Source organism: Elephantulus edwardii, unplaced genomic scaffold (assembly GCF_000299155.1).
Source record: "Elephantulus edwardii isolate Elephantulus edwardi_28Jun2011 unplaced genomic scaffold, EleEdw1.0 scaffold00103, whole genome shotgun sequence".
In the NCBI taxonomy this organism is placed as follows: domain Eukaryota; kingdom Metazoa; phylum Chordata; class Mammalia; order Macroscelidea; family Macroscelididae; genus Elephantulus; species Elephantulus edwardii.
In genome coordinates, this window is record NW_006399853.1 from 5,680,793 (window position 1) to 5,700,404 (window position 19,612).

General features: G+C 43.8%; 1 protein-coding gene across 1 annotated transcript in view; it reads left to right on the forward strand.

The window, feature by feature from the left end:
* The first annotated feature begins 366 nt into the window (after window positions 1–366).
* The window catches only part of DCC (deleted in colorectal carcinoma), a 1,276,184-nt gene continuing 1,256,938 nt past the window's right edge, over window positions 367–19,612 (forward strand). Inside the window, exon 1 of the mRNA XM_006891717.1 lies at window positions 367–457. Coding sequence (XP_006891779.1) covers window positions 367–457 — 91 coding nt within the window. The remainder of the gene's footprint in view (window positions 458–19,612) is intronic.

The window sequence follows — 19,612 nt, forward strand, 5'->3', positions numbered from 1 at the left end:
CCCTGGATGTTGTGTCTCTTGATGCCTCGTGCGCCCCACCGAAAGCCAGCCGTGCTCCCCTCGCTCCCTATTTCCTCGGGTTAGTTTTCCCGGGGCTCCGAAGCTCTTGGACCGAATGGAACTTTTTGCTGCCTCCTCTTGCTACTGATTCTGCCCGTGGCCGGAGAACAAGGCATCAGAGGCACCGGAGGCGCCAGAGGCTCAGGGGGAGGTGGAGAGAGACGTGGGGCAAGAGGCCGAGGAGGAGGAGGAAGAGGAAGGCGAAGGGGCTCGGCGCGAGTGTGTGCATGTGTGCATGCGTGTGTGAGTGCATGTGTGTGAGCGCCACGGCCCAGGACCCCCGGCCCCCGAGGTGTTGGCTGAAATATGGAGAATAGTCTTGGCTGTCTTTGGGTACCCAAGCTGGCTTTTGTACTCTTCGGGGCTTCCCTGTTCAGCGCGCATCTTCAAGTCAACGGTAAGAGATTTCTTTCCTTTCTTCTGGTCGCACCCTGTCTTCTCCTGTCCCCTTTCCCGGGACCTTCTTCCTGCATTTGTCTGGGGATGAAACCTGAGGGATCTCTGTGTATTTGGCGCTTGCTGTGCTATTGAATTTCTCAGGGATGATAAAAGACCACACACTTCTTTATCCTGGGGGCAGAGGGTGCCGGTGACAAGGGAGTAGGGGCCCCTTTGCTCTATTTTATTTAATTTATTTTTTTTTAAATTTGGTGCTTCTTTGCTTTTGCAAATACTTGCCTTGGTTTGGAGAGCTGGCGGGTTGGGGCAGAGAGGAGGCAGTGTTGGGGATGCCTTTGAGACGAGCTAGGTTTCAGCCTTAGAGCCTTGGAAATCTACTACGGGGTGGTGGGGAGCGGGGCTACAAGGGCAGCTGGAGGCGGCAGCGAAGTGGCTCTGAGGAAGTCTGTGCGGGATTGTCGCTGACGGGGCTTGTGTGTGACAATAAATGCCTTGAGGTGTGGGTTTTCGGACAGCTGATGTGTTCTGGTACTTCCAGAGAAGCGAATCCGTGCGGGGAAAGAGGAGAGGTGTGGTGTTGCCAGGAGGCGGAGGACGTATGCTATTCTGTTTTATATGAAAATCTTTTAACAGTGAGTGTCGTTCGTCAGCTAAGCCTTCTAATATCTCCAGAACAACCTCCAAACTCTATATGATTGATGTCCGGGGCAGCTGCCTCTTCTGCCATGGCGCTTGGTAAGCGCAGTTTCTAATTAAAAATGGCAAAACTGCTTAAGGACCGAATTGGGCTAGAGCAGGAGGCGGAGGGAACTGAGCAAGGCTCAGGGCTGCTGCAGACTCGGTCTCGGCATACAGCCCAAGCTTGAAAAAGACCGAATCGCAACATTGTACGTCTCCTCTTCTTGCCGGGCGGCATCATAGTGTGGATGGGCGCCCCGGGAGAAGGAGCGGGCCTGCCCAGCAAGGAGGCGAGAGCCGCGGCCAGTCACACCTCTTGGCAATCCAGCTTTTCCCAGATCCCAAAGGAAACAAACAAACCAACCCGCAAAAACCCAAACCCCTGTGGGTAGGGGTCCAAGCATTCCAACCTGCACCTTGGAAATTGAATGTGAATCGCGGCCAGGCCCGCTCCTCCCAGAGCCCAGCGTGGTTTGCGGGTCCTCCCCAAGTGCGGCATAGCTCAGGGTGACTGAGGCACAGGCACCCAGACCCTCTCCAGGGTATGAGATTCAGACAGCCAAGTGTCAAAGCCAGTTCATGGTTCCTTACGCCTGGCGCAGGCACTGGGTTACAGACTCTTCACCTCTGCTGGGAAAGCTGGGGAGAGAGCGAGAGATGAAGGTGTGTGTGTGTGTGTGTGTGTGTGTGTGTGCGCGCGCGTACCCACATCCGTGTGCGCCCTAGCTGCCTCCCTTCCCTCCACACAGACAGATCACCTCCTCCCCTGACTCCTGTCTCCCGGAGCTTTGTCCTCCGCAATTACTCCCACGGAACGTGGGTAGGTAGGGGCTGGGGTGATGGTGGTCGGTATCCCCTTCGAATGCGTGTCCTCCTCATGACCAGGAGATGCCTGACTGGGGCGACAGGGACCCCCTTACAGCATGCAGTAATGAACTGCATGCTGTCCGGGACTTTGACAGACCACCCAGGAGTAGAAGTTCAGAGGCTGCATGCCCTCCTGGCTGGGAGGTCTACCTGGTTCAAGGAGTGATGGTGTGAAGCGCACTGGCTGAAAATGCTGTGCTGAGCACATTGTTTGGAAACGGACAGTAATGTTTTAGCAATAGCATTAAAATATTTCCAAGCCATTTGTCAAATGACAGTTTTTGGTGCAAAGGTGGGTGTAGGGTCTAGGGAAAGGCTTTAGATACTTTGTTAATATCGGAAGTAATTAAATATCCACCTTTCTACTCACTCAATTTACTTGCCTAGGGTCCTTATATTACTGGTTCATGTTAACATCTTCGCCAACAGAAAAGTCTCTGAAATCAAAATATACCTCATACCTGTGAATAGGTTCGCAATGGATCAAAGTCATTAAACTTCTCTGCTCTTCTCATCTGCGTTCTTGTTAATAAATGTCGGTACTATTTTCCAAGATCCGAGCGAAGTGGGTGGTTCACTTTCAAGATAACACGAGGCTGAGTCACGCTGAATCTCGCTCATTAATCTGAGTTTCCCCTCTCCCTCTTAATGATTTTCCCTCTTTAGAAACTTGGCAGGCAAATTGCTCCTGAAAAAACAGAGTTCACTTCGTGAAAAGACCAGTAGGAGGTGCCCTTAATAAGGCCAAGTGTCTAGTTTACAGGCGGTGAATTTCCCATTCATCAGGGTGTTTTAAAGATCTTGTTGATTGCTAACAAAGGATTATGGAGACTAACACAATAGTATGGAGTCCTTCTCTCTCCCTTGATAAAGTCTGGAGCTGCTGTGAATTTGTGGGAAATTGTTGTCAGAGAACAAAGGGCAGCCCTGGACAGCAGGAGCAGAGACTTGGGGTTGAGAGCTGAGGAGAGTGGCTTTTGAGCTGGTTTTTTATTAATGGCATCTTCTGTATTCCAAGTGCACCACAGATGTAGACACCAAATACAGCCCCAGAATCTGACTTCATAATTAGTGTGAATGAATAGACAAAGAAGTAGGTACATCTAATAAGTCTACCTACTGAAATCAATCTGAGAGAGTTTAGTTTCTCTGGATATGGTGACGTAAAATTCCTCCCTTCCCCTCCACCTTTCCAACATCCTCCTGGCCAGAGCTCCTCAGACACCCCCGCTGTCCCTGTATCTGGCAGGACCTCAAGGTGCCTGGACATCCTGGCTGTCCACTCCCCCATCAATACTGCAATCTAAATCACTGGTCACCTGTCATAGTATCCATTTCCCACCCAGGAGCAGTTGCCCTCTGAGTTATGAAGCATCTGAAACGGCCACCACATGTGTTATGTGTGAATATATTAGGCTTAGTGTATTCGCTTTAATGCTCTTAAAAGCTGGCCTGGCTTGAGCCGCTGATAGGCATTTTTCCAGAGAGAGATTTATAACTTCTCAGTGTGGGGGACTTACATTTTATTCTCTGGCAAGTTAACCTCTCAGCAAACTTCCTTATTGGTTTCATTGAAGAGGAAGAGCTTTAAGCCTGCCTGGATTCCTGAATGAAGTCAGGCTGGAAGTTCCTCCTGGAGCCCTTACAGACTCTAGGGTGGTTTCCTAAGCCAATGAGACTCTTGCAGCAAGCTTGACAAGAGATTTGGGAAGTGAGGTTTGGAAAGTGGCATATTTTCACTTGTTTGAATAAGAAATGACACTGTGTCTTCTCAGGAAATCCCAGCATCCCAGTTATCCTCAAAAGCATCTTTTAAGGAAATGTGTCTCCTTCCCTGGCTTGCATTTCCTGTTTCATGGATCCAGTCCTGTGCATTTTTCAGACATGTATGTTATGCTTCAGGGATATTCTCAGCTCTACAGCATGTGATAATAATCCTAGGAATGTCACAGTCCAAGACTTGGCATCAATCCTGGTCTTTGGCTGAAGCATTTTGTATCTCCAGGTCGTGCACTATGTGTAAAAGTCATGTTAGTATTTCTGAACATCCTGGTTCTATCCATAGAAGGTAGTGTCCTAAGATGACACTTCTGAGCCACCAGAAAAAAAGTATCTTGCTCAAAAAAGGGGAGAGTAAGAGAAAAGGGAATAGCTTTCAACCGGTTGAAGTGACACAGTGGCTGTCATAATGGTCTCAAACATGGCGGCCATCCAGAGGACAGAGCAGGGCTTCCCCCTGTTGAATGCAGGGTTTGAATGCTCTTCATAGCACCTAAGGACCACAGTTCTTACCATTGTTTTAGAAAATTTGCCAACTTAAATTTTGCAGTTGAAAATGACTTATTCAGGCTTCTACTAGATGAGATTACTAGAATGCTATCCAATTGCTTCTTGGCAATTCTCATAAGGTAAAACACACAATGGAAAACAGAAGTTGTCAGCAGGAACTGGGCATTGGATGCCAGCCCCGTAGCTAAGAAATGAACATGAGGTGGATTTTCACTTTCCGTTCTACTCTCTCTAAGTGGGAGATATTTGGGTGAATCAACACCCCCCCAAAACAAACCCACTACTGGCGAGCTGGTGCTTCCAACCCATAGCAGCATCTCTATAAGACAGTGGATCTGTGTGATAAGGTTTTCAAGGCTGTCCATCTTCATGGAAGCAGACTGCTACAGTGGAGTGAGTGGCTGGTCTTTGGACTTAGTTATTCTAATTGCTCTCGTTGCTCCGTGAGGACTTCTATCAGAATAGCTCTCACTATGGAGGACACTGGTGGAAAGCATTGTTTCACACTGGTCAGTGAATGTCTATTTCACATGGGCTCCACTTCTCCCCATGAATATGGCTTGCCACCAGAAATCTGCCAACAGGCATTATAAATAAAGATGCTGACTCATGGTATTTTTAGCAACAGCTACAAGTGTAACAGTGAGCTCTTTGGTGGATACACTGCTAATCCCCAAATCGGAAGCTCTGGGGCCTACTGGCAAGAAGTTGTGCTGCAATCCCGAAGGCAAGTGGTTCAAATCCATCAGCTGCTCTATTGAGAGAAGGATGAGCAGTCTCCTCGAATGTGATTCTGAAAACTGGAGGGTCAGCTATGGGTTGGTTCCCACTCGACAGGAACACCACCACCACAACAATCTCAGTACAGCCTCTCTCTGGTGGTTCAAATCCACCAGCATCAGCCATTGAGAAAGTTGGGCGATCTCCTCTCATACAGTTGATAATCTCCCGGGAGTCTGCTGGAGGGTCCACTAGGAGTCTGGTCCAGCCCAACAGCAGCAACCTGAGATCGGTGTAAGTCAGTGACTTTAGCTGAGACTTGTCTAGTTCTGGGGCAGTGATGACCGTCTTCGAATTGTGCCCTTTTATGCTCTCCTATGATGCATTTTCTTCAGCAGCTTGGTCTACTCCCAATGATAACCACTTAGATGAACTGCATATGCAAATTTCTAGAAGCCTTAGCTTTGCTTGCATTTTAAAAAAAGAATAATGATGTAACTCCACAGAGGGTTATTTGATTAATTAACTCAACAGAAAGTCAATCAGTTCTGGAAAAATACTATAATTCTTACACTGGAGTGGTAAATACACATTTACAATTTATAAAACATAAATGTGGAGTCTTCTTTCCCCCTCCCCCTTCCCTAATCGCGCCTGACGAAGACCTCAGTGTCCCCTGAGTTATCACAACAGTGATGCCTTAATGAATCGGAGTCTGGAATCTCACTAGCTCATGATTGAAAAACACTGACTTAAGTAGGAACACAAGGTCAGGTGAATTGCTCTGCTGTGAACTTGGGGGCTGCTGGCTTCTGTTATTCGTTCTAGACTGTCTGCCCCTACTGACTCCTGCTCCCACATCTAAGCAAGTACAGCATCAATGCTGCTCCTCTGGGTACAAGCCAGGAATGTCTTTCCCACCGTGAAACCCTGGCTCTGAGGCCCGGGCACTGTGTTTAACATGCTGTATCATTCTTTGCAAGGTCTCAGGGATTTGCCTTAAAAATAAATTTTTAAATTTTCATGAGTGCTTCTCTTAGTGGAGAGGCAAGCTTTCTAAAGACAGCTAAGTGATGTGTTGTAGGAGACTAGCTCTTAGCCTCTCAGCCAACAGTGTTCACATTCCAGAGCTCACAGGCATTTAAAGAGACAGAAGCAAGCACTGAAGGACAAAAAAGAAGCCTGCCAAGCTAGGCATGCCATTCTTTCCCTCAAGGTGGTGTTTCTGTTGTTGGAAGCCTTGGTGTCTGAATCTTGCTCTGTCCCACACCATCCTAATCATCTCTAAAATACTCAAGTTCATTGCTGTGGTCGCTGTGTCACATTATCTTATTGAAGGCCTTTTTCTTTAATCCTCCACATTTCCCAGGGACTGTCTTTTTCCAGAGACCTTTGCCTCCAGACAACATACATAAGCGTGTGAGACAAAGTCCTAAGATTCTGCCTCAGAGGAGCACCTTGGTTGCACTTCTATAAAGACAGATTCGTTTGTTGTTTTGGCACTTGTTTGTTGTGGCCTCTCAAATTAGGACCAACTCATAGTTGATTTTCAGAGGCAGATAATCACACAGGAGAAGAGTGTCTCTCTCTCCAATGGAGCCCCTGGTGGACTCGAACTGTCTCCCTTTGAGTTGGCAGAGCAGCTCTTTACCACCAAGTAACCAGAACTCCCTTTTTGGAATAATAGGACCTTAGTTTTCTCCATAGATACTACTCTTCAGAGATCAAAGCATTTTCTATAGTATTATGATCTCAATAGTGTGGGGCAGTATATAAGTACATGGCTGCTAACTTAAAGGTCAGTAGTTCGAGTCCCCATGCCAGGTCCATGGAGAACAATGCAGCAGTCTGCTTCTGTAAAGATTTACGGCCTTGGAAGTCCTATGAGACAGTTCATATCAATTCTGTAGGGTCACTATGAGTTGGAGTTGACCGTGTAGCAACTTTTGGCATTGTTTTGGTTTCTTTAGTGTAGCTCTGACCCATCACATTTAACGTATTTTCTTCTAAAACAAGACTTCAAGTGATGCAGATGCTAAATTTGTCAATAAGAAAGAATGAACAAGCCAAATTATATTCCACACAGGCCAGCAAAAGAATGGCAAGATGAAATTACACGGTACACAGTCTAACTGGGAAACAGCTACAACTAAAATTCAAATTATTATGCACCTTTATAATTGCATCACTCAGGGAAATTGAAGCATAATTTAGTATCACACTTTTGCCTCCCCCCCTGCATTAGAGCACTGTTTTCTTGTTTATATTCCTCTAGCTTACGTGTAGAAATGCAGGTTGGCTGATTGATGATCAAAATTACTATAGAGCTCTGAAGTTCTCTGACAAATTTTAGCCTGAGGTTAAAAAACAAAGCCCCTTTACTCAACAGTTAAATGTAAGTGTTTTCCCTGCTAGTTTCGAAATGCCTGAACTCTGTCCAGTGGTGCAGTTTAGAAATACATAAGGATGCCTATGATTGAATAGCTTTTCTTTTTTACTATTGATGATAATTTACCCATAGTGATACCAATACATTTTACCTTTTATGAATACTTTCAAACACTCACATTATTCACAGTTTTCATTTCTTGGGGAAAGTTCATCTGGGAAACATAACAAATCATTCTACATTTATCAATCATATTTTTTAAAGTTTATTGTTACGGCATGATTTGAGCAGGAACATTTTTCTTCTCTGCTAACTTCTTTGAGGCCAGCGTCGGCAATGTTCCTCCTGCTCTCACGACGTGCTGTAGCAGTAATTTCACAAATCCAAGTTGTGTGACTTCTCACAGCTCAGTCATTTCGCAGCTTGCAAGGAGGAGCCTCTTTATACCACTCGTGGTTATTATGATGGAACTTAGTGGTATTTATTGCAATTTAGAGTTTTCTCTCTTGTACTTTCTTCATGCTTTAGAGCTTCCTTCTTGCCAGAAGGCTACTCTTGAGAGTATCTAGGAAAAAAATATTCCACTGAATTAATTGACTATTTATGATGTTGTCTAATGAAAACAAAAAACAAAAAAACAAAAAACAACTCGTTAATGCTTTGTTGCCTAATAAGAGAGCTTATAAATACAGCATTATCCTGGACTGTGTTGAATAGTTGTCAGTCTTCTTTGGTATTTTAATAAGAGAAGAAAGGAGTTAATAAATTAATATAAATGCTACTCACTCAAGTGCATTTTCTTAATAACTGATGTTTCTATTTTAAGCACCAACAGATCTAGATGTGGCATCTACTTCCTAATAAATATTGTGCCTCTGGAAACGATGAACTTTGATAAATGAAAATAGTTATAGAAAGACTTCAGAACTTTTGTTCATACGGTTACTATGAGTTGTGCTCGACTTGATGATAATCAACAACACAGTAATTGATAACCAAAGCCCTTCATTGCCCTCAGGTAGGAAATTGTTCATAGCAGATCCTCCCCACCATTTCTGTGGTTATAAATTACACAAGAGTTGATTGCTGATCTCTGTCAGAGTCACTAGTGAATTCAAATCGGCAGAAAGGGGCAGCTTTTAGATTGGCCATACAGCTTCCTACGGATGTGCTCTACCACGTTTTATGTTAGGGATCTTCTGATTGATGTCAGTCAGTTCCTTGAGTTGCTTTGCAATTTTGATGCATATGTATGTATCTTTCACATATTGCCTGCAGTTGATGATTAGAAGATCATTATGGTGTGTGTAGTCTTTTGTAATTTGCATCTTTTTCACTAAGCATTAAGGAGTTGGGGTCCCTGTATGTGGCAATTTACTTTATTCCACTTTCTCTGCTATGTAATATTCCGTATTAAGTAACGATGCTTTACCCAATCAAGTCAACTTTTTATGACTGCCAATGATATTATTATGAACATTCTTGTGTATTTTCCTCAGTTCAAGTTTGCAGACATGTCTTTAGGGAATGTGCCTAGGAGTTAAATTTCTGATTTATAGAGATCGCATCTTCAATCTTAGGTGACAGTGATGAGTCTAAAGCTGTCACAGCTATTGAAATTCCCACCCAGCCTGTATGAAAATTTCCATCGCTTCGTGTCTCCACAAACTCTTGATATTGCCATCTGTTTAATTAACCCTAATCTGGTGCTTGCGGATTAGAATCTCACTGTGGTTTTAATTTGCATTTCCCTGACTGCTAATAAATCTGAGCTTTTTTGGTTCATGCATTTGTCGACTATTTATAATTTCAGCAAAGCAATCTATGATTCTTTTTCTCTTACTAAGTAATTTTTGCTTTAATGCATCAATATTAGTAGTAATTATTTTGTTTCTCCTCTTCAACAACCTTTTGCTTTAAGCCTTTATGTTATTAGGTTTCTAACTTTCAGGAAGTTGATGCCTGGCACTGTACCATGTTTACTATAGCCTAGAATTTGTTATATTGTTATATATTTATATATATATATTTTATTATATATATATTTGTTATATTTCCAAAATGTTCCATTCTTTTAAACTGGAAAAGAGATCCGAGGTCACTCTTACAAGTTCATTGATTACCTAGTGAAACCTCTGCCTTGTCTGTATCCTGTTGTTATGTCTTTGTAGCTGAGGCAAGTAAGTTATAGTGAAGCAGAAATGATGTGAGACGTTCTATAAGTCCCCTAAATATGTTGGAAGTAAAAGATGACTGGATCAGAGTTACAATGGTAGATGAAATCACATATGAGATCAAAATAAAAATCTGACCTTTTACACTTCAGAATTTTCCCCATCTGGTGAAACACTTTGGTGCAGAGTTCCTGCTACACCTATGGCATATGTGGCTTGTGGATTTCAAGTGAACACCTGTGTTTGCACTTGTAAACCGACATGTACTCCTGACTTTTGTTTGAATTCTTGATTGTTTCATGTCCTCCCATGAAGCAGGCTAATGAAGGCCCTTGGATAAAATAAGCATCATTGATAGGGCTAGCAGTGGCTTCTCTAGCTTGTTGCCTTCTCTCCCAACTCATTAGAGATGTGAGTCAACGCTGTGACATCTGAGCAAACCCTCTAGGCCCGGAGACCGCAATCTATTGTTCCTCACATCTTTGCGCAGCCTAATGGGATCCCAGAAGAATACAAATTAGAGAGGGAATCTGCAAAGCTCTCCCTTTCATGTCTAATGTATGGGCAGAGCACTTCCCAGAGGACAGTTTCTAGCAATTTCTCTCTCTGGATGACGATATCTCCAGGGATGTTCACTGTCTCCCTCGGGTAACTTTTTAGCAGCACAGCAGTTTTTGCTGTTGATTTTTCTTTCCACACTCTTTCTGAGAAAGTCCTTTTTTAAATGTTCTTCCCCTTCTGGTTCTTGTTTCTCATTTCAATGACGCTCTGCCTCCCCTGGGTTGAAGCTGTTAGATAATTCAAGTTATCAATCTTTCTTACTTTTCTCCCTTATTAACACACTCTTAAGATTTAGTTCGTTTACTCTTCCATCCTACCTCATCAAGAAGCTTAATCATGTTGAATTTTCTTACCTGAACTCCCTTTCACTTGTTTATGTCTTTTTGGTAATCAAGGGTCCCCAATTTAATGGGCCTTTATAATCCAGCTCTTTCCTATGACATACAGTATAGGATACAGATTCATCCTGGCCTTGGAATCATTGAACAACTGTGGTATATGTTTGATATCTCTTAAAACCTATGTTCTCATTTCCCAGGTAAGAATACTCTTGCATAATAGAACCAAATGGGACCAAGTATTTAAGAAACTAGTCATTGAACGTTCGCCAAAGGTTTCAGGGGGATAAGTGCAAAGTGGAGATATGGTTCTGCCTCTGGAGCTTGTCCTCCGGTGAAGACAAACACAGACAAACCTAAGTAGAAGCCCTGGCAGAACAAAATAGTCACGGAAAAATGATGCACAAAGCGGTATGAAGAAAACCAACCACAGTGTTTAGACATAACATCATTAATTTCTTAGAATCAGCCAGATGGGCTGACAAAGCAGATTCCCTCATCTATGTATTCTTAGATTAATTAGATTAACAAAAACCACACAAAAAAAGACGCAAAAAGGCACAAACCATTGTAAATCATGCTTCAACCAAGCTCTGGGTAAGAATAAGAAGTCCAAGTAGCACAGTGGCTAAAGAATTTAGATGCTGACTGAAAGGTCAGTGGTTCAAATCTAGCAACCCAACAGTCTTCCTACACATGAGCCCTATGTGGCAGTCAGCTTCCATAAAGTCTAGAGGCTTGGAAACCCTGTGGGAAAATTCACCTTTGTCCTATGTGGTCACTGTGGGTTTGAATCAACTTGTCACCAGTGTTTTGTCTTATGTTTGTTTGTTTTTTTTAATAGATGAGAATGGAGTCCTCAAGTGAGACAGACAGTGAATTAGTTCACTGCTAACTGAAAGATGGGCGGTTCAAGTTCACCTAGAAGCACCTTGTAAGAAAGGCCTGGTGATCTGAATCAAGAAAAGTCAGCCATTGAAGACCCTATGGGGCACATCTGCCCCTATAGGCTCTTAGCTGCTGTGGGTCGGAACTAGGTCTACGGCAGGGGGGTAACTGGTGGACACAAAACAAACCTGTTTCTGTTTTCCAAACTGGAGATAAAGTCACTATGCTCACAGGCTCACTTACTCATTACTGTCAAATTGAACCTACACATAACTGATACTCCAGTGGATTTTTGGAGACTCCAATTCGCTAATATGTTTTGGAGAGGGTGCAGCCCTATTGCTTTTAGGAGGCAAAGACGATGAGGCTTCACTTCACATATTTTGAGCATGTTGCCAGGAGGGGCTGTTCTTGGAGAAGGACATGATACTCAGAAAGGTAGAAGGTTGATGAAGGAGAGGGAGATGCTCGACCAGGCGGGTTGACACGGTGACTGCTGCAATGGGCTCTAGAGTGTCAGGAAGTGTGAGGATGGCACGGGATAGGGCAGGGTTCAGATCTATTGTTTAAACAGTCGCTATGGGTTGTACTTGACTTGATGGCACCTAACAACCACAAATCACGTGGTTGGAGGTTGACCATCTTCATCCCAAGAAGTGGAACCTCCAGGCTGTGGGCTTTCAGAGGCAGATTGCCAGAGATTGCGCCCCAGGTGACCCTCACTGTGCTTAACCCACCAAGCTTTTGATTAGGCCTTGCTGTGTACTGACCGACTAGGCCTCCAGGATGCTTTTTAACGAGAATAAATGTTACAGATGGGCAGAGCACACTAGAATACGCCTTAAAGAATTGCTGTTATTGAGTTGAGAGGTTTGTAAATAAATTGAGGTACACAGACTCCAACAACGATTTTCAAATCAAGCACATGTTGCGACAAGCTCTTCTGGTTCACGACTTTGCTGACTTTATAGTCTGGTAGGTCTGGCCAAGGCAGAGTTGACACAATGAGATATTAATCAAAACATGCCATCATGTAATACTCCATCAATAAATTCTACTTCCAAACCAGCAGTTCCCTGTGTTAACCAATTCCATCTTCTGTAACCCAAGTTCTCCCTGCACCCACTCAGCATGCACTCCTGGGAGCTAGTGTTTGTTTAACAAATGTGTAGTTTAATTTGTTCTGTGAGGATCTTCTCTCAGGTGGGACGACTCCCATCGTGATGATCTATCAGTGCCCATTCCCATCTCACACCAAGGAAATCAGACTCAGAGATCAGCCCAGACTGGTGATTGCAATGTGCAGCCAAGATTAGCAAGATTAGATCCCTGTGGGGTGGTGTCCAGGCACTAAACCCCAAATCCATCACCACCGCTAAGTCTCTTTTGATTCTTAGTATCCCTATGTTGTTGTGGTTGTTGTGTACTGTCAAGTCAGAACCAAGTCATAGCTGATCCAGCGGACGTTTTCAGAGGCAGTAACCTACATTGGAGTTGATTACCCATCTCACTCTCCCATGGAGCAGCTGGTGGATTCGAACCATATACCTTTACATTGTCAGTGCAATTCCACTAAGACACCAGAGCTCTAGAGCATTACATGGTAGTGAGTTTAGATGAGTATTTCACTGTGTCAAGTCTGACTTGGTCAGTCCTGCTAGTCTCAAAAGCCAGTGTGACTACCTAAAAGATTTCCAAGGCTGTGAACGATTCTGGAAGCTGATTGCCCCATCATTCTCCTGAAAACAGCTATCACTAGAGCCCCCTGTAGAATGAATGGGTGGGTTCAAATAGCCAGCCTTCCTGTAAGGGCTTAACTCTTTGAGCCTTCAGGGCTCCTCAGGCCTTATTCTTGCCATAATGAGTTAGAATCTCGAGTGAGGGACACACTGGTGCACAAGGCTGAGCCTGGCCCCCAGGGAAACAGCCTTGACCTCTGTTTGTAAAAATACTTCATCATTGCACTAGTTCCCCGGAGGAACTGTGTCTGCACTAGTTTGCACTGAGCTGGACGCCCCTCTGGTGGGCTTTGGCTTGCTGTAGGGCTCTTCCTGAAGTGGCAAACCAGCCTGCATCAAAGTCCTCTGCTATGTGGTTTACAGACTCACGTCTTTCTAAGAAGTCAGGGCGCTTTCACTTTCCTTGAGCACAAAAGCTCTTGAAAATGTTCCTTGGGTGTTCTCTCTTTTTCCCCCCTCTTCTTTTCTTCTCAAGATGAGAGGGCAGGTTTTTGAAAGGTCTGCTGGTTTTCCTCCATGCTTTCCCCCTCCCTTCGTTCCCTTTCCTGCTCGAGAAGGCCCTGACCCAGGAAAACAGGGGAAGCTTGAAAGCTATACTGGCCTGGGCCCTTGTCCCCGCCCTCCCCTGCCTCTCAAGCCTGAAGCCAAAAGGTGACCGAGGCTCAAAGGAAGACTGTAGTGGGCAACCCCAGGCCAGACCTCACTTTTGGATTGTGAACCCTCTCTAAGGCTTGAAGAAAAGCCACACACTCATTTGCCTGTGTTCTGGGGCAGTGATGAGGGGATCCAAGGAGGTCTCTGAAGTGGAAGAAAACTTTCCAGACTAAATACTCTGTTCAGGGCTTAGAAGCTTCTGTCTTCCACTGTTAGGCCAGCAGAGGTGCTTGTAAATCAGAGACTGCAAGAAGAGAAAGCGTGCAGGGCTCCAGAATGCATGCTGGCTCCTTATGCATGGGAATCGCCGTGGTTCTTCCGGGTGAGAGGAATGAGGCTTTCAACCTGTTCATCCCAGCTTCTCTTCTTGCTAGGAACGTGCATGTCTATTCCAAATATACTGAACCAGAATGTACCTTCTAACAAGATCGCCAGTCGATTTTCGCTTTCAAAGGATTGTGTTAAAGTAGTAGATTCTGACTCAGTAGATCCGCCTCACCAAGGACAATGCTCAACCGGAGGTTAAGTGCCTAAACCAGCCCTGAGCCCTGGAGGACCTTTTGTTTAATGAGAGAATGGCGTGGTCCTTTCTGGTCCTGGGAGAAAATGAGTCCAGGATTTGTGGATGTTCTGTGTGGCTGGTTGCTGGCTTTTCTGTCAGTTGGTTAATTACTTCTCCCCAGAGCAAAATTTTATTTTAAAAAGAGAGGAATGTCTCTAAAGGGGGAAAAGGCACGTTTACAGATTTTTTTTACTGCTTAGGTGAGGAGTGCTGGTAATGCTCTGGTTAAACAATTGCCTGTTAACTGAAATGTCAGGTCCTCAAACTCACTAGATCCTCCTTGGGAGAAAGAGAGTGAGTCTCCATATAGGTTACAGTCTTTGAAACTCCATGGGGCAGTTCTACTCTGTCAATCAGAGTCTCTATTGGTAGGATTTTGGACCATTTCTAACCAGCTCAGTCATAGCCAATGAAGCAAAATCTAAAGTTCTAAAATGTAATTGATTTGGAATGCTAAGTAAACATGATGATCTAAAGTTCCGGAATAAAACATTCAGAATCTAAGTGAAGCCCTTTCGAGATTCTGATCTATGACAGTGAATTATTGCCGTGGTTGTTGGGAGCAGCCCTCAGTCAGCTCGGAGTGTTTGGTCACCATCTTTGGGAAGGGCAGCCCTGTTTCCAACTCACCTTCTCAACTGTGGTGGCGATGTAACATACTCCCTGTCCTTGTTTTCTGAGAGGATATCAAGTTCCCAGCAGAGCTTTGGCTTGTCATTCCCCCCACCCCTCATTTCAATTAGTGTTACATTTCATCCACATTAAAACTATTGCGGTGTGTTCTGGTGTCACTTTGTTGACCATGATTGATCCTGGCTGACTTGGTTCCATTTCGTAGTTTGGGAGAGATAATTTAATCAACCTTTGAGAAAGAATGAAGGGACGAGAAGGCTGATGGTGAGCCAGTCTTGATTCAAAGCAGCCTTACCGGGCAGAACATAACTGCTTCATTCAGTTTCTGAGGCTGTCACTCACTGTGGTGTCACACGGACACATCTTTCCCCCAAGGAGCAGCTGGTGGGTTTGAACTGCCCACCTTTAATTAGGCTTACCAAGTGGTAAACCTGTACCACAAGGTTCCTTTAAAAGAAGAACAGGAAGAGAAAACCTTAGTCAGAGAGAGTGGCATATACAAAAAGAAAGAGATCGGTGAGAGAGTGTGATTGTTGTTGGAGAAGCCATACGGGAGGCATCTGCCTGGGAATGAGCGCATTCATGAAAAGTAGGACTTGTAGTGCTAACACTAGGATCGCTGTTCATTGTCCTCACATCAGAACCGACGCCTAGCTGACCCCCCACCGGGTTTTCAGAGGCTGTACGACACACAGAAGGAGATTATTCCTCCTCCTTCTTAGAAGCCGCTGGTGGATTTGAGCATTTGCCTTTGAGTTGGAAGCACAACTCCTTACCACTAAACCCACCAGAGCTCCCTAAGGCTCTTCAGCAAAAAGGGGCGCTAGGTGAGGCACCTAGAGTGGAGAAAGAGTGGCTTTTCAGTCTGTTCGTCATAGGGACATACAGTTGGAAGGTGACAGCCAAAACATAAAGAAGGTGTTCCAACAGTCTCAAAGGATGAGTGTCTAATTGGAGGCTTAGAAACAACTTGTACTTTGAACACAATATCCAATATCTAGGTCACTAAGTCTTTGCCCTCCACATCTGTGCTAAAGTCAGGCTTCTTGTCCAAACTGCACAGATTTTTTTTCTTCTTCTTTCTTTTGCAGACTACTTGCCAGAAAAAGAAAAACTGTCAGGGTAGCTCATTTCTAATGCCAAACAAGCCATCTTTGTGCCGATCATAGGATGAGTTTTTATTTTTTAAGAAAACCTATCAAACACTTTTTTGTTTTGTGCTTATTGTGCCTAGGTACAATGCTAGTTATATACGAATAAGTCCATCAATACTCATTTATTCGTGGGCTTTAATATCATGATCATTCTCGGGTTTACAAAGAATCTGACTGCTGTTTTGCGTGAGTCACACAGAGTTCAGCTAAGAATATATTGACTTTCAGAGTTACTCAGCTTTCAACTACAGAGAACTTTATTGGGCTCTTTTCTCCCCTCAACCCATTCCTTTTGCTTTATTTTCCCTTTACATGTGAATATTAATTTTACTAACAATAGTCTAGAATGGGTTGAAATAATAGAAAACCAAGGAGATCCCACAAATATTAAAACCAATGTGCAAAGTGTATAGAATTTTCATTAAGTCCTGATACAAATGCATCTAGGTCATTTGTCCACTCACATGTATGAATATGGAACAAGGGGAAACAGGTGAATGCTTATTTCTTATGTAATAGTCCCAGAGAGAGACTCTGTGTGTTCCTCAGAAGAACTGGGGACCTTGACGAATCAAAGAATCAATATGCTATTTTTGTAGAAGACATTGGAAGCCAACAGTGCCCACAAGGGAGAGATGCCCAGAGGTCAAGGACAAAGCATTGAGTGTTTCTAGTCATTAGCCAAGCAGGAATGATCATCAGCAATGGTTTGAACTGAGCCTGTCATTTTATCTCCAGTAGAGAAGTTCATTGAGTTTCCAGATTACCAATTTGAGGATATTATCGTTGTGTACTGTAGAGTTGGAACAGACTCATAGCTGATGCTCCGGCAGGTTTTCAGAGGCAGTTAATCGCACGGGAAGAGATTGCTCAACCTTCTCCCGTGGAGGAGCTGGTGACCTTGAACCAAGTACCTTCAAGATGACAGCACAGCTTCTTGCCACTCGGCCACCAGAACACCATGAACCATTACTGCCCTCATGGGATTATGTCTTGGACCTCCCAAGACTTAACTCTATGGCTCTTGCTCCAATATGGTGTCCCCATCTCCACATAGAAGATAACTATTACTGAGTGGATGGCATCTTTTAAAAAAATGTGTTACACTGAAGGGTTATCATAGTCCGTGGCATATTGTGAACGTGAAACTCTTTCATCTTTTTATCCATTCAGATGTTTATTGAGATCATGATGGATGTGTTTGCATTGATTCATTCACGGGGTATATTTGAAAACATATCCTGCTGACACTGTTCTCACTGCGTTAATAGTTTGGCTGGGAGAATAGGATTTAGGGAGTTTGAATATGGGAGAAAAATAAGCAGAGTTACAAGACCATATGTTATTAAGAACTACAAGTGAATATGGGATGGAGTTAAGAGAGAGAAAGGGAAGAATGAATGAAGAAGCCTTCTTGGATAAGAAGGAATGGAGTTGGCTGAGCAGGGCGACTGGAGAGAAAAGGGCCTCTGTATGGAGTTACTGTCTGCCTGTGTAAGCTTTGGTAGATAAGAAAATGGATAGCACTCTCTCCTGCTATCTAGTTACCCAACATGGGCCCCAGCAATGCTTCTCCATATGCATCATTGCCAGTAGGATTTTAGGGAGTCTGGAAGAAAAAGGGAGGAAAAAAGTGGCAAGGTCATTGGGGAGGTTGCTTTGGCAGCATACATAATGTAATTTCAGAATGAAGCACTTCGCCTGCAAGGTTTTTTTTCCCCCCTATTAATTTTAGGGAGGTCTCAGAAGGACACATTGCTCAGGAGAGGACAGACGCCATCACACCCTGCATCTTGAAGTTGGAGATGTAGTAGCTGAGGAAGCAAATTTAGGCGCCTGCACTGCTGTAATAAGTCTGTGCTGGAAATTAATGTTTCCTTCTTCTCCCTTCAGCATACTTTCAAAATATATAGAAAACTTTGATTCAGGATGCCAAACCCCTTTATTACTAATGCGTAAGGAGTGTTAGCTAGTCCATCACATTTGCTGTATATTTTACAGCCAGAACACAGGTATCTCAGCCCAGGCTTTGCAGCTGGACCAGCTCTTGCTTTGTCCTTTTACCCCAAGTGCTCAGTCATATAGGATTATGATAATGAGGAGGATGATGCTTAATGTTTGCTGATACATTTTCCAGTGACTTTCACGTCCATTATCTAGATTCACCCTCCAGTGAATAGCTAGTTCATATCACATGTTTTGTTAGTGAGGCCGTAAAGATTGGTGGACAATTGTTCTTTAAGGTCATGGAGAAGCCACAGGTGAGTCTGGAAGGAAAACCCACATCTTTGGACCTATAATTCATGTACTCACTAGTACCCATTGAATTCCTTGTTTTTAAAAAAACAAACACACACACACACACACACACACACACACACACAAGACATTTTGGCAAGCTTTGGTGGCCTAGTGGTAAGAAGCTGCATCGCAATCCCAGACTTGCATGGTTCGAATCCACCAGATGCTCTGCTGGAGAAAGAGGGACAATCTTCTCTTCTACTAGTGAGATCCCATTTGACAGTACACACACAAAAAATAATGAAAAAACTAAAAAAAAAACTAAAAAAGACATTTCACCTTTTGTTTGCCTCAAAATGTGCATAATTTTTTTTTAAATTCCATGTAGCACCCAGGTTTTGGTTTTTAATACCAATCTCTAGCAAAAGAAACCATGGATTCTTGGAGAAATGGTCAGTTCTAGGATTTGGACAGGGTATATACAAGATGATTCTGAATTCTTGTTCAAAACTATTTGAGAAAGTATACATAATTTATTTATACGGTCCTTGACATTCAGTGGACATTAAATAAATAGTAATAGGCAAGGGTACACTAGTATTATCAGCATGGATTTATAGATTAAATCAATTAATGCATGTTGTTGTTGTGTACCATTGAGTCAGGACCAACCTATAGCTGGCTCTCCAGCAGGCTTTCAGGGTAGTTAATCACATGGAATGAGATTGCCCATCTTTCTTCTGTGGAGCAACTGGTTGATTCGAACTGCATGCCTTTGGGATTACAGCAAAGTTTCTAATAACTCCTTACGTTTGAAATGCTTCCTGTCACCCCACAGAGGCCTTCTTCATGCATGTCTAGGGCTCCGAGGAAGCATGCCATGCAGAGCTGGTCTCTGCTGGACATTGTCACACAGATGGCATGTCCACTGGTCCTCAGGCAGTTGCTTTCCTCTACAAGATATTCTTTGATTAGCAGTATAAATTGTTATGGATTATACCACCAGAGTTCCTGAGAGAGTTCCGAACTCATTGCTATAAAGTTGAAGCTAACTCACAGCCTGACTCCCAAGAGGGTTTTCAGAGCCCGTAAATCTCAGGGGGAGAGAGTGCCCATCTTCCTCCCTCAGAGTGGTGAGTGGATTAGAACCATCGATCTTTGAATGGGCAGCACAACTCCTTGCCCATTAGTCTACCAGATTTTTCCATGACTTCATCTAGTAAATCACACAACTCTGATAGAAATCCTGTTTCTAAAACTTAGTTC